Genomic DNA, 14,253 nt, shown 5'->3' with positions numbered 1-14,253 from the left:
TAAAATCGAAGTGCACGTCAATAAAAATTACATACTGGTGCTTTTTTTCTTTCTTTATCTCAATCTGCTGCAAAAGTAATAGTTAGGAAGACTTTCTCATTGTTTCTAGAAGACAGTCCTAGGAGGTGAATGTATCATTCCATATATGTCACTGTATACCATAATTTCAGTCATGCAAACTTCATGAAGACCAACTCAGACACTAATGAACAGGTTGCAGATGGGATCTGCTGGATCTACAGTTCCCAAAGACCAGTCCAAATTTCTCACACTGCTGTCAGAAACCTCTCAAACTAAAAGGAATTCCTCCCCCCATGTCCCAATGCAACATATACCTGTAAAATATATAGCAGAAACACACTGTATCAAGAACAATTTTCAGACATTGCCATTTATTGCTAGCAAAAGCTCAACTCTTCCAGGAAACAAGGAATGAGTGCTTATATCACCAACCAAAAACTATCAGTAAGTCTCATTCATTGCCCTGGTCAAATTATGCTCTGCACTCCTCTCCAAAATGATGACCAAGAAGCCCTTGAATGGAGAGGTCTAGGATTTAGCTTCTCTCAGATCTACTAATTGTACAGGAGTCAAACTGTGCCCTGAATTAGTTTTTCTTTTCATGGTTTATGTTTGATTTGATTCATATTTTCTATTAAACTAAGGATGCAATGTAACTCTGGCAACTTCTGAAGTTCCCTGAAGATGTACTACTATTCCTTATGAATGTGTGTAGCAGGTTCAAGAATTCCACTTTTTTTTTTTTTTAAGGAATGTATCTCAGCCTATTGCCACATCGCTCTTTGTCAACTTTTCAATTTTCCTTAACCATTCTGGTGAAAGCAGACCATGATTAGGGTTCAGGAAAGAATGTGACATGGCTTACACAGGTTCACTGTTTACCCTTGATGACATTAATCCCTTACAACTCCTTGGAAATCTTATCTCAACAGCAACAAATTAGCAGAAATCAATCATTTCACTAAAGCATCCAAACAAAAGCCTGGAGTACTTTTAAAGTGTAATTTTAAAAAACGTCTTCATAGAGGTAGCAGCTAAATGAAGTTACACAACAGAGGAAGTAGTGAAGTTTTATTTATTTGGGGCCTCAGTGCCAAGACCCACATCACATTTTAGCATTATTTCAAGATCTATTACTTTAAAGGTGATTCTTGAGAAAGCAATCACTGATGTTCTACCAACTGTTTCCCATTTAAACATACTAGATGAAAAGCTTTTAAGCAAACTACAAAAGCACTCAGTTTACCTATAGTAGTTTCCTCACACAAAGCAATAGAATATGCTTACACACATAACTAGTCTGCCTTATTACTGCTCAGTTGTTTTTACATCTTTCATTTGTACATACTCTGAAAGACAATTGATGAAAACGCTAAGATACTGTACCCATTACAGTCTTTTTATAAAATGGGTTACAGAAAGGAAGGAGAACTATATGGAAACTGAAAATAATAGGCTAAAAAAATCTTCATTTTACAACATATTGCACACTGTTTTTCAAAGACAGCATTCTAAAATCCGTGACAGTAAGATGTCTTCAGCTGAACTCAAGCAAGGAAAACATTTTTCAAATGAATCATTTAAAGAATAAGGAGTCATTAAAACGTGTAAGAAACAAAATGTAGATACTCAACTGTAAACAGCAAGTATCTGCGAATACTCAAAAAACAGGATAGGTATCAGGAACAATACAGAATATTCCATTTAAAGAAGCCATCCAGTATAACAAATTCATGATGACTTTACCATTTACACTCTCTTATACAATGAACAGGGAACCATTATCAGTTTTGAAGGGGGGCGAAAAGGCAGTTAAATAAAAGTCCAGAAGAGAGGTAGGCCTAGCATGACTTAGAAAAGTCTACCTGTTTTGACAATATTTCTTTACTCTGATGTCTAGTAACTTACCTTTGCTTTTTCACTGGGCTCACTGGTTGTGCCATAGGGAGTGTTATGCAATTCCTTCGAGACAACACACAGAAATTCAGCCTGATCTTCATTGCCATAGTTATAGGAAGAACCAATACTGACCAGCTAAAAAAAAGAAAAAGTCAGTTGCATTTCCATATAAAACAAATCCCATAAATTCTCATGAGAAATAACACTCCTCACTCTTCAGACTGATGGCTGTGCCTGACGCATGACTCTCTACTTCAATGCAAATACATTTTGATGTTGACAAATACACTGACAATCTGATGATAAGATAAACATAGCTTTTCTTTTTAAACATTTACAGAATTAATGGTTTACAGTTATGATTATACTGTCAAAGAAAAGGGTACAAAGGCAGGCCAGTGGAGATGCAGCCTGTTCCCTGTTCCTGCTATTTAATGGAAACCTTCCCATCCTCCAAAGTTAATTTTAAAAACATTTGAGTGTGTTATCTCAACGTGCTATGACATGGTATGTAAATGGCTGAATGCAGGAAGCACTTTAGCCTGGAGGGATACCTACCACTATATTTACAGAATAAAAATACTTCTACCAGAACATATTTTGAGTAGACAAAGTCAAAATTTGTCCTTAATCAGAAAACAGCAAGACACAGCATGTTGGGACACTAAGATTAACATCTGAAATCCATGTGTACTGCTATGAGGAAGTGTAATTTAGGAAGCACTACAAGCGGAAGCCATGTATAATGAAATGTGACCTATTTACAAGCTCCTGCAAGTCTTTATACTGAATGATAAATGACAATTTACTGACAAGGAAGGATATAATCAATGTCAGTATTACCTCATATGTAGCATGTCTATCAAATGGCATTAGTTTCATATATCTTGTCTTACCTTACACATGGTACACTTACCTAATGCTAGCTTTACATAGCCTGCCTTTCCCAGACAGAATCAATTCAGATGTAGCTGGTTCATTTTTTTAAAGATTTATTTCAAAAGCATGACAAGATAAATGTATGGTGCTGTAATTACTGACACAGTTCAAGGACCTAAAAAATCAAATTGTTGCACAGATACACTGTATCTAACTGTCATTACTGAAACTATATTACATCTACCTACCAAACCACCACAAACATGTAATAAGGCTGTCCTATTCCTCAGTCTCTATTATATCATTAAATTGCCCTGGTAATGGCTCCACAAAAAAGGCCTGACTTATGTTTTAAAGCAGCAACATTTGAAAAACTATGGCTATTTGTCTAAAAAGAAGCATACTTCCATTAGTCTAGCAGACCACCAAAGAAAGTAAAAGACTTGTTAGAGTAGGAAAGATGAAACCAAGATGAAATCTTGGTCCATAATCTACTTGAGGGGTAAGACAATTTCCCCAACAGAAGTGGAAGGCAGATCAAGGTAAAAAGCAGCTTCCATAATGCACTGTCATAAGAAAATAAAATCTAATTGTACTTTTAAGGAGAGAGAAGAGAGATACTCAGATGTTCCAGCACTCTGGTAAGACAGCCAAGCAAGAACATCTACAGACTGAAAGAGCTAGTGTCTACAAAGAGCATCAAGCAGAATGTCTGCAGAAGGAAACAACCTGATGCCAGGCTTAGGCAATATCAAAGTTTCCAGACCTGGATGGCATTACAGATGCCTAATCACAGCTGTTATGTCCCATTCTACAAAGCTCATCTTCTGCTCCTACTGTGTCCTGCTTAGAGCTACTGCACGACTATCTTCAAGGCCTCTCTTTAAGGAGGGAGAAGGAAGAGTAATTGAAAGGAAGGTTATTCTCCTTCCCACTTTAAGCAGAACTGCCAGGAAGTAGAAGTGTCATGTGGAGTTGTTGCATACCCGACTGAGCAATACCATTTGATAGTATAATTGATAACAATTTTTAGAAGAAAAAAAAAAAAGCTGTTAAGTTGGCTCTAAGCCTGTTGAAGTGGTATGAAGTTTAGTCTATGCATTATATATCAAACTACATAATACAAACTCAGCAACTACTTCAATCACTGTGGTAAGATGTGGAAATATTTTAAACAGTATTTTAACCCACTTATAGACCAGAACACATTCAAGAAGCTGGAAACATGTTTAAAAAAAAACATACATAATTAACCTTCTCTGAAGAGAAATTTGAACAATAAAATTCAAGCATATGATTTGATTCAGTATAGTCTTGCAAAATAGAAAGAACTTGATATTAGATAAACTATAACAGCTGTAGTAATTGTCCTACCAGAAGAAAATAATACTTCTTTACTCATTGACACACAACAGTAATAAGTGATCTCTCTGAAAGATATGTTACAAGATCCAAACATTAGCCAAATGTTCAATCCTGATTCAACTTGGTCGATAGTTCCTCAGTTGATAGCTACTTAAATCCTCCACTAATGCTTTATAATTCAAATTAGTTGGCCTTTTGCATATAAGTCTTTTCAGGAGATGTGTCAGACTGACTATTTATTAGCTCACTGGACAAAATTATTGATGTTGCTGACTGCAATAAATATAGATGACTTTTTGACAACATTAAATAGTTGGTGCATTTCAAGACAAAGTTTCTTTTTCAACGTTAAACACAAGTTCTTCAAAACTTCAATGCACTATACTCTTGTAAATAGTTCTACATATCCACAGCCTATGATGTATTATTTGTGGAGTTATCAATAGGATGCTACAAACTTCATCTTAGCTTCAAGATGCATGAACAGCAATAAAGGAGATAGCAGAAAAAGAAACAGTAAAAAATGGTAGCAGATTAGAATTGTAGTGTCAGAAAGTATGCTTAGAAATAAAGCAGTATTGTAGCAAGTCATCTCAGTGTTCCCAGCGTAGGCAGCAACATTTTAAGAAGGATGCTGATAAACTGGAAGGAGTTCTTAAACCTCTGTGTCCCCCTCCACCTTCTTCCCCCCTCAAAACAACACAAACACAGCAAATCACTGCATCTATGTATTACAATGCATAGGAGGAGAATTTTCAGGTTGTTCAGCCTGCTGCTTCTCATGTTTTCTGAAAGGACAAACTTTTCTTTTTGTCAACAGCAGATAAAGTTTTTTTATGACCAACAACTTAAGGAAGGAAAAAACATTCTTAAACTATGAATTTCACAGATCTGTATGATTATTAGATGCATATAAATACACATACACGTATATGTATATATATTTGTCCTCATTGGTTTTTTTCCTTCCATGTGTTGAGTCCCAACAATGCTGTAACTGAGCATAGGAAAATGTAAACATTACATATCACAGAAAATGTATTTGATTGTGATCCATTAATTGATTGCATGGACTAAAGTTCCTGATGCTACTAGGCTGTCAGCTGTAATTAACGAAGTCACAAATGGAGAGCAAGTAATTTTTCTTTTCCGTAAATCAAGAGAAGCAGAATTATTTGTATTATATTGCCTGATGTGCCAATATGTGTCCGGGTTTTCCTGAGAAGACATAGAAATAACAAGAAGAAAGTCTCTGTGTCATAAAGCCTGAATTTTAAAATAAAAGATGACAATCAGAAAGGTCAAAGGAAAAAAAAATGGCATAAATTGTTTAGCAAAATTCTGGAGAAAGGGAAGGGTGGAAGCTAATGACTTCTGGTACCAAGTGGACAACCCCTGCCCCACCTAAGGGCATACATCTGCAAAACAGTTTTACCACCCTAAAAGCTGAAGGGAAGCCAGACGTGCCTACAAGCAAAGAATCTGGTCCACCTAACCCTAAACCATGCAAGGCCACTAGGAAGAAATGGTGAGTCATCGTAATGGGTGACTCCCTGCTACACAGAACAGAGGCATCCATCTGTCAGACAGACTTATCAACTACAGAGGTTTGCTGTCTGCCAGAGGCCCAGATCCAGGATATTGTGGAGGGAACACCACAGCTAACCCAGCCCTCTGACTACTGCCCCCTGCTTTTACTCCCCATGGGCATAAATGATACTGCCAAGGGAAAATCAAGACTGTATGAAAAGTGACTACAAAGCTCTGTGGGCAACAGTCAACATTAGGGGAGCCCAGGTAGTGTTGTCTTCAATACTGCCAGAGGTGAAAGGGTGTGAGAAGGAAGGCATCCCTAGCATAAGTCAATAATTGGCTACGGAATTGATGTTGGAAACAACATTTTGGGTTCTGTGACCATGGGACCCTGTTTGTGTACCAGCATTTCCCTGGGAGAGATGGAACCCACTTTACTGAGCAAGGTAAAGATACTTTCACCAAAAAACACAAAATCAGGCGAAAATGGAAGCATACAGAGGTTGTAAGCAAGGATAGGAATACAGAGACGTTATTTGAGCATCCTAGGATGAAGTTTGGAAAGCTAAAGTCCTGTAGGAATTGAGCCTGGCCAGGGATGTCAAGGACATCGAGAAGGGCTTCTCTAAGCATACTGGCAACAAAAGGAAGAGTAGGGAAAAATATGAGTCTGCTGCTGAATGAGATAGAGTACCTGGTTACACAGGACAGCGAGGAGGCCGCTGTACTAAATGCCTTCTTTGCCTCAGTTTTCACTAGCAAGTCTGGCCTTCAGCAATCCCAGTCCCGATAGCGAACATGGAAAAGATGACGTGCCTTTGGTGGAAAAGGATTAGGCCATGAAATACTTATGCAAACTGGACATACACAAGTCCATGGGGCCTGACGGAATTAACCCACAAGGGCTTGGGGTAGCTGACAGGTCTTGGACAGATGACCTAGCTGGAAAGCACCTTTGCACAAAAAGGCCTGGGGGACACCAAGCTGAACACGAGCCAGCTATGTGCCCTTCCTGCAAAGGCCACGTTAAGCGACGTATTGCCAGCGTGTCAAGGGAAGTGATCTTTCCACTCTCCTCAGCAATAGTGAGGCCAAACCTGGAATACAGTGTCCTGTTCTGGTCACCCCAGTAGAAGAAAGGCATGGCAATCCTGGAGAGAGCTCAATGAAGGGCCACAAAGATGCTGAAGGGACCAGAGCACCTCTCCTAGCAGGAAAGGCCGAGAGGGCTGGGACTGTTCAGCCTTGAGAAGGGAAGGCTAAAGGGGATCTTACCAATAAAAATGAGAGGCTGCAAAGAGGAAGGAGCCAAGCTCTTTTAAGCAGCATCCAATATGAGGACAAGAGACAATGGACACAAACTGAAACGCAGGAAGTTCCATCGAAACATCAGGAAACACTTATTTGCTGTGGAGATGACTGAGCATTGGCAGGTTGCCCAGAGAGGTGTAGAGGTGTCTCCCTCCTTAGGATATTCAGAAGCCATCTGAACATGGTCCTGGGCAACCTGCTCTAGTTGGTCCTGCTTGAGCAAGCGAGTTGCACTAGATGACCTCCAGAGGTCCCTTCCCACCTCAACCATTCTGTGATAAGTAATGGTGGACAGAGACTACCCGATACCTACCCACAGTCAGGCTTGTTTTCAAAGAGAAAAGAGTTAAAGAAGAACTTATGATAAAACTGGCATAGCTGAAAGAATGGGTCAAATCATTCCCGCATCAAGTTATTCAATAACAGCAGAAAATATAAGTCTCTCCTTGTCTTAAATTAATGACTGTACACCTAAAAATATCCCTCTGAAATGTAAAATGGTTGGTGCATCACTTTTAGGAACATTATTTTTGAAGTGAACAAATCTCACGCGTCGCTGAATTGAGACAGATCTCAAAACGTGGTATTTCAATAACCTGTCTATCCTGGTTTAACAATATTGATTCAGATCTATACAACAGATTTACAGGACAAAATCACCAATAGTATCACCATCAAATATAAACACTCCAACTTGCACAAGCAACATACTGCCTACCTCCCTTTCTCTTACTCATATTAACTAACTCTTTTTCATGACCACCAGTTTCCTTCTCTCTGTGGTTGTCTGATTCTCAAAGCTTAGTAAAATACACCACAATTATTCTCAAGTTCTATTTTGAATATTCTTCTACTTTGAGTATTACTGCTTCTATTTCAGACTTGGTGAAGTGCTTGTATACTAGAAGGCTTGTCTTGGAAACTTTTTTAATACTAACAGTTGATAGAATGAAAGGAAGTCCTCCCCTCTATTTATTTATTTATTTACAAATTTTGTTCTATGAATGGCCCATACTCCATTTTGAGTTCTACTACGTTCACTCAACTGCCTTCTCAAATTATTTGCAAAAGGCTAAAAAGATATATACACATCAGCCCTTAAGTCAGCACTGATGAATGACTCTAGGACAATAAGCGTATTTATTTCAGACCTCTTGATCAATTTTCAGACTTCAAATCCAGCAGCAAGAAAGGTTTCCTTCCAGATTCTTTTATTAATATTTTTTTTATTATTTATTTTAAATCTGCTTAAATTTCTCTACTGCCTTCACCCATCTCCTATTTTATTACAGTGAATTTTACTTTGAGTTCTCAACAACAAACACATGAACAACATCATGCTGCCTGTACCCTATGCATCCTTAGCTACGCTCAATATTCCTACCCAATTCCAGGAAGTCTGTACATTATTCTACATTCCAAATATTACCTATGCAACTCCAGGAAACAGATATTGCTTAGTACCTTGAATATAGATTCTGGAATATACTTCAGCAGCAATCCAAGTTTAAAATCTAGAATTGTAAGAATAAGTGTCCATATCATAGGCAAGGTTCTGCTCTTAAGTCTGTCATATTATCTTCATGCTGTTATACTAATATTTCAGACTGAATAACCATACATATAGCAAGGAAAACAACAAAAACTCCAAGTATTTTATTGGAGAAAAATACTAAAGAATACCAGGTTCCTAAATCAATTCACATAACCCACTATGAAACAGAGCACAGCTACGTAGAGAACTTGGAACTGCCTCCGGTATTACTGTCTAGCAAAAAGATCTTGAACACTGGAAAGTAACACAGTGATTAAAAGAGCAGTGACTTGGGAACAAGGGGAGCAGAAAGGATGAGACAGCCTAATAGCAAAAAAAAAAACAAAAAACAAACAAACAAACAAAAAAAACCCTCAAGATATTTCTTCCCCTTGATACAAGTTTTAAAACTAACTGCTGCTTTTGTTATCCCCTCAATCCTATATATTTTTCATCTCTGAAAATTTAATTTTTACTGTTTGAATATATTTCATCCACCTAATAACCAATTATGTTTTGAGATACCAGAAATAAAGGACTCAAGACTCTAAAGTTAACTTGCTATTAGGTACGTGAAATATACTTGAACTGGAAGAATGCCCCTTTTGAAATCAGTGAACACCAAGTTGTATTTACAGGGCTTCTGATATTTAAACTGTACAACTTTTACTTAACAACTATGGACCAAAGGCTGTTAACTTTGGAGGAAGATTTAAGGAAAAAAAAGTTACCTATTAAAATAAGAACTCTTCTTTAGAATAACTTTTAACTCAAGTCTAAATAAACAATTTTTGTTTGCTTTTTTTTTAAACAATATGAACATTCATAATGTGCAATGAAATACTGTGAATATAAATAAAAGCCAGTCACAAATACATACAAACTACTATGTGCTGTACACCTAGGAATAAAGTGGAATGATTTGAAAGCAGCAGAAAACGCAAGGAGGCCAAGCATATCAGTGTGAGGGCAAAAAGAACGGTGTGACACACCTCACTGCAGCATTTCTGGAAGCATCTCTCTTCCCCTTTCACTTCCCGTGACACTATCAGCAGATACTCTGACTGCTGGGCCCGGCCACAGCCATACTGGGAACCTATACTGACAAGCTGAAATAACCAATCAGAGCAAAACACAAAAAGAAACCTTTGTAAAGCTGAAGCAATACCATTATCCAAATCACACAAATAACAGATGAGCTCAAATGTGTAGGTAACAATTACTTGCCCCTAGAACAAGTTGCTACCAAGCTAGAAATTTAATTTTAACTTACTGAAAAGTTATGGAGGCAGTTGCAAAGCTGTTTGATATTTCAAGGGAAGTTAAAGGAGTCACTGATCATAAGTTAGAAAACTCTCCATATCATTGTGGTGTAACCAACTATTCTGAAAAACCTAAACAAAGTTTGGCATATTATGAAAGCGAGAGAATCATTTTCCTGTCATACATGCCAAGTGCAAACAGTAACGTGGATGTAAGACTGGAAGGTGTTACGCAAAGCAACATATCCAAGCCCGTACATTAAAGAACTTCATCTTGTTCTGAAAATTGTTAAATAAAATATAGCTAAGGAAATATATGAAGTCATCTAGAGGAAAAAAGAAATTAAAAAAGTAAGTATTCTAAACTAGTTTTAGAATAGCCAATTTACAGAAGACCCAAGAAAAGAACCGTAGTGTAAAAAACTGTCTCGTTCCCATGAAGGTTAGTACCATGAGCACTGTTCACAATTGCTAAATGCCTAAAAATTCACAAGTTCATAACAATCTCAGCAATATTTCACAATTTATTACAAAAAATACTTTATCTTAATAATACATGGCACTTCCTAACCCGTTTAAAGCATGGCCCATCAGCGCACTTGAGAAAGGTGAGAGCTATACATTAAGTGCAAAGAACTAGACAACAACCTCCTATTCACAGTATACTGGAAATCAGCACTGACAAAAGACTCATGTACAGTAAATTTATTTATCCTGTAATTGTTACGTGAATAATTTTGAAGGCAGCTGCTAACTACTGTCCTTCTCATATAGTGAACCTACTGAAGATAGCATTATGGTGACAGACTCAGGTTACATTAATCATTAAAATTTACATGACTTACATGCTGTTGTTGTCTAAAGCCTTTGTATGTGGCAATGTTACATAGCCCAAAGTTTCTCATTATGCAGTAATGCCAAAATGTTATTCTTCTGATTGCCTGAAGAGGTAACAATGGAAGCTAAAAATAATCCACAGACTAACACATTAAAATCACGGAAGTGGGGCAGCACAACTATTAATGCTAGTTTTTTTTTTGGAATGAAACTGATATATAATTGCGCTTTTCTAGCAGCACTCATTCACTTTCTTTAGAAAAGTGCATCAATGCATTAAGTTGATAACTCATAAGTGCACCAGTGGTTTAACACTTTCCTATCTGTCACATCCAATTGTATTTTGATAAAAAGGTAGAAATAAAAAAACAACTGCTAAAACACGTTACATAGGGCACAGAGCACAGGGACTCTCAACCCACAGCAATATTACTCCTCTGAAAAAGCTGATGATCTCTATACCATCAGTGTTAATATATACATAACATGGTAGGTGCCATTACAAGGAGTGCTTCGGAAGGAAGTACACTGCCGAGCAACAAAGATTTATTTAGGAAAAAATACATTACAGAAATGCTACTGTGCATTCAAATCTTCATAATAAAACTGCTTGGATTATACAGAGTATTATAATTATGTTCTAAGTGAAAGATGTCTACTAAAAGCAGGTCTGTCATAAAACCAAAGGAGAGAAGGACCTGGTCTGAGGAATGGAGAAGCTGAATAATAAGGGACCATACAGCTATTGTGTCTATCTACTTCAAACTGTGTGTCCAAGAGAGAGCAGCATGTGGCAAAAGCGAAGTAGGAAGGAAGCTGGATGAAATGAAGGACATAACGTTCAAGAAAACCACTGGAGTTTTCCCAAAATATAAATTCTAAGAGAGATTATAATGGTTCTTTCTGCAGTTGCGCTGCCAAAGCAATAATACTCCCAAATATAATTTTCACAAAGAACGCAGAATTTTAAGACAGCTAAAAGATATACCATCATTTATTTTGTTAAAAAGAAAAGAATATCTGTTTTGTAGTGAAAGCTAGTTTCTCATGACAAAGAATATCTAAAAAACTTTGTCAACGCACTGGTCAAAAACCAGCCATGTGGATTTAGTGAGAGCTTTTTCAAGTGACTTAATACTGAGTTTCTGGCACACCAAACGGATCTTTTAATACTTGAACTGGACAACTGAAGTAAAAGAAGCTTTCTCTGTGTTGGTTTAGTTTATTTGATCATGGCGGCTTTCTCTATGATACAAGAGCCTTACACATTTTATTGAATACAAACAAAACATTCTTTTTTAGTTTTGTGTGCTGTATTCTTAAAATGTTCCTTTGTTGTATTATTAGGGGGAGAGTGCACGGGATAAAAAGTTTGTGCTTGTATTCCGATCTCTCCTACAGCTGGCACCAGACACTGAAAAAGATGTTGGTTGAGCACTTGGGTCTCATTCCAGAGTTAACAGAACCATTGCTTCTGTGCAGTTTAGATATTCTGGTAGGAGAGGAATATAAAAGATGAAGAGGCCATGCACGTAGTTTCTTATTCCCAAAGATCATCAAAGAGAAAAAGAAAAATCATTTTGTAATTTCACATTGTGTTTTCCAATTTACTTATGTACTTTCAAAGTTACTTCTATGCAGTGCAAAGATGGAAAACACATAGCTCATGCCCATCCAGCTTCCCATCTGCACTGGTTAAGTTTTCCCTATTATACGTATCAGTCCTTTACCTGAAGAACCACTGCTTTGGCCTAACTAACAGTTACCTCTCAAGCTCATCTCTTTTACCAAATGTCTGCCCTACCATTTCTATAAACTTTCATTAGATTATTTTGGTTTATTCACCCTGCTGCTGTGTAGACCTCAAAGAGTTACATTTCAAACATGATGTATGTTTTTACAGAAAGTCAGATCAGTTTAACCCCCAGACAGCTACAGCACTTTTGTTCTCTGACAAGTATTAATACAAATCTGAGATTTCAATTTAATCACGTATCTTTTTATTAATCCAATTTCTGATAACAATTGCACTTAAAAAGATGCACAGAATTGACTTCCTACTCCTCTTTCACAGAACTAAATTTTTACAAGACTTTGAAATTATATCCTATACATTTTTGTTACCTGTTCAAATTTCCAGCCATCAGACATTGTGGAGACCATTTGAGTGAGTTCCTCTTCCTGGCACTGCAGCACCCTGTACACGTGTTTGACTGGCACCTTTAGGAAGAAATATTAGATGCTCAATACAGCATGGAATTCACTATCTTTGTAACTTTGACTTATTCTTTAGAAATAGTAAGCACCAACCCATTTTTTTGTAGAATTCTCATTTGCTCGGAGTCACCTTGCAGAAGACTCAGTGCTTCATGAATGTTTCAGGGACTGAAAGTGCTACTTAAAAGAGTTATAATAATCTTAAGACTTATCCATAAATAGATGAACTTCCTACATTGTTCCATGTCGTAGCAAACCACATTAGTCAAAATCAAGGCTAATATTCCACCTTTAACAGATGTCTGACCATACTCAAAAATGTCTTTATTTCTCTGTCAAACTAACTTCTCCAGAGCAATGAATAACTAGGACCACATTAGGTGAAACCCTGCAGAAAATACTGCTAATTCCACAGCCCAGCTTCAAATTTGGCAACAGTAAGTTTGTAATGTCTCTATGAAGACTCAGCTGAAGGCCAGAGAAGCAGAGTTAAAGAACAATCGCAAACTTGAATACTCTTTACTTAACAGTTTCTCTGTGATATTCATTTTATGAAGAAACATTCATGAGCCGATGTGAGAAGAGGCAGGGTCTCCAAAACTATAGGGGACCACAAATAAAGTAACTTTAGTTCCCATCTTAATCTTCTGTAGCAAACAACATTTGTACGTATACTGTATAAACAGCAGTTACACATGTCATCATGTATCTCATATTCAGAGCATTTAAATGTGTATGAGAAAAATAATGCTAGCCAAGGTGTTTTCTAAAATAGCTATTTCCAGAAATATTTTGACAAAGAAATTCCACTATAACTAGACATTTTTGAACAACTGTTGAACAACAGAATTTTAGTTTTTGAACGAGAGCTAGAACTGCTTGCTTGTGCCTTTTGTGAAGGGTACAGCTATCCAATATCTTACCAGGGAAATGAGCAGTCATGGGGAAAAAAAAAAAGGAACCACCAATTACTTACTGTATCATAAATAATCAAAAACACACTAGAAAACAGCCTCACCTGTGAGATTTTGCTGTCTCTTTCTCTTATTTTGTCCTTTACCAGTTTTATTAGTGATGTGATATTGTAGAATTCAGCCTCTTCCAGTACACCTAGTATGAGAACATTTTTTGAAAAGAGCATGTAACCAAAGGTTCCAGGTCAAAACCACCATCCAGTTCCTGAGATCTCCTGTTCTGCTACAGAAAACAATTTATTTTGCCCTAGGATCAATTTGTTTACCAGCCTAACTGTTCTGGCTTCCTTCAGACAGATATAGCTCATGGTCTAGCTCATTCTGAAAAACTGTCCTAAAAACAAACTGAAAAAAAATGATGCCATTTCATACATAGAATGAGAGGCAGGAAATAAAAACAAACAAGAATAGGATCACAAAT

At 37.1% G+C, this 14,253-nt stretch overlaps 1 protein-coding gene across 2 annotated transcripts in view; it reads right to left on the bottom strand.

Annotated features, from left to right (window-relative positions):
* The window catches only part of KCTD5 (potassium channel tetramerization domain containing 5), a 32,769-nt gene that overhangs the window by 7,329 nt on the left and 11,187 nt on the right, over positions 1-14,253 (bottom strand). The window contains exons 3-6 of one of the 2 annotated variants that reach the window (XM_068699740.1): positions 13,877-13,968; positions 12,766-12,861; positions 9,535-9,651; positions 1,930-2,055 (exon numbers count right to left, since the gene is read on the bottom strand). In XM_068699740.1, coding sequence (XP_068555841.1) covers positions 1,930-2,055; positions 9,535-9,651; positions 12,766-12,861; positions 13,877-13,968 — 431 coding nt within the window. The remainder of the gene's footprint in view (positions 1-1,929; positions 2,056-9,534; positions 9,652-12,765; positions 12,862-13,876; positions 13,969-14,253) is intronic. The other variant, XM_068699741.1, reaches the window with a different exon arrangement.

Source organism: Anas acuta, chromosome 15 (assembly GCF_963932015.1).
Source record: "Anas acuta chromosome 15, bAnaAcu1.1, whole genome shotgun sequence".
NCBI classification, from domain to species: Eukaryota; Metazoa; Chordata; class Aves; order Anseriformes; family Anatidae; genus Anas; species Anas acuta.
The sequence above is the reverse complement of the archived record's forward strand: the minus strand, read 5'-3'. Positions and strand labels throughout refer to the sequence as shown.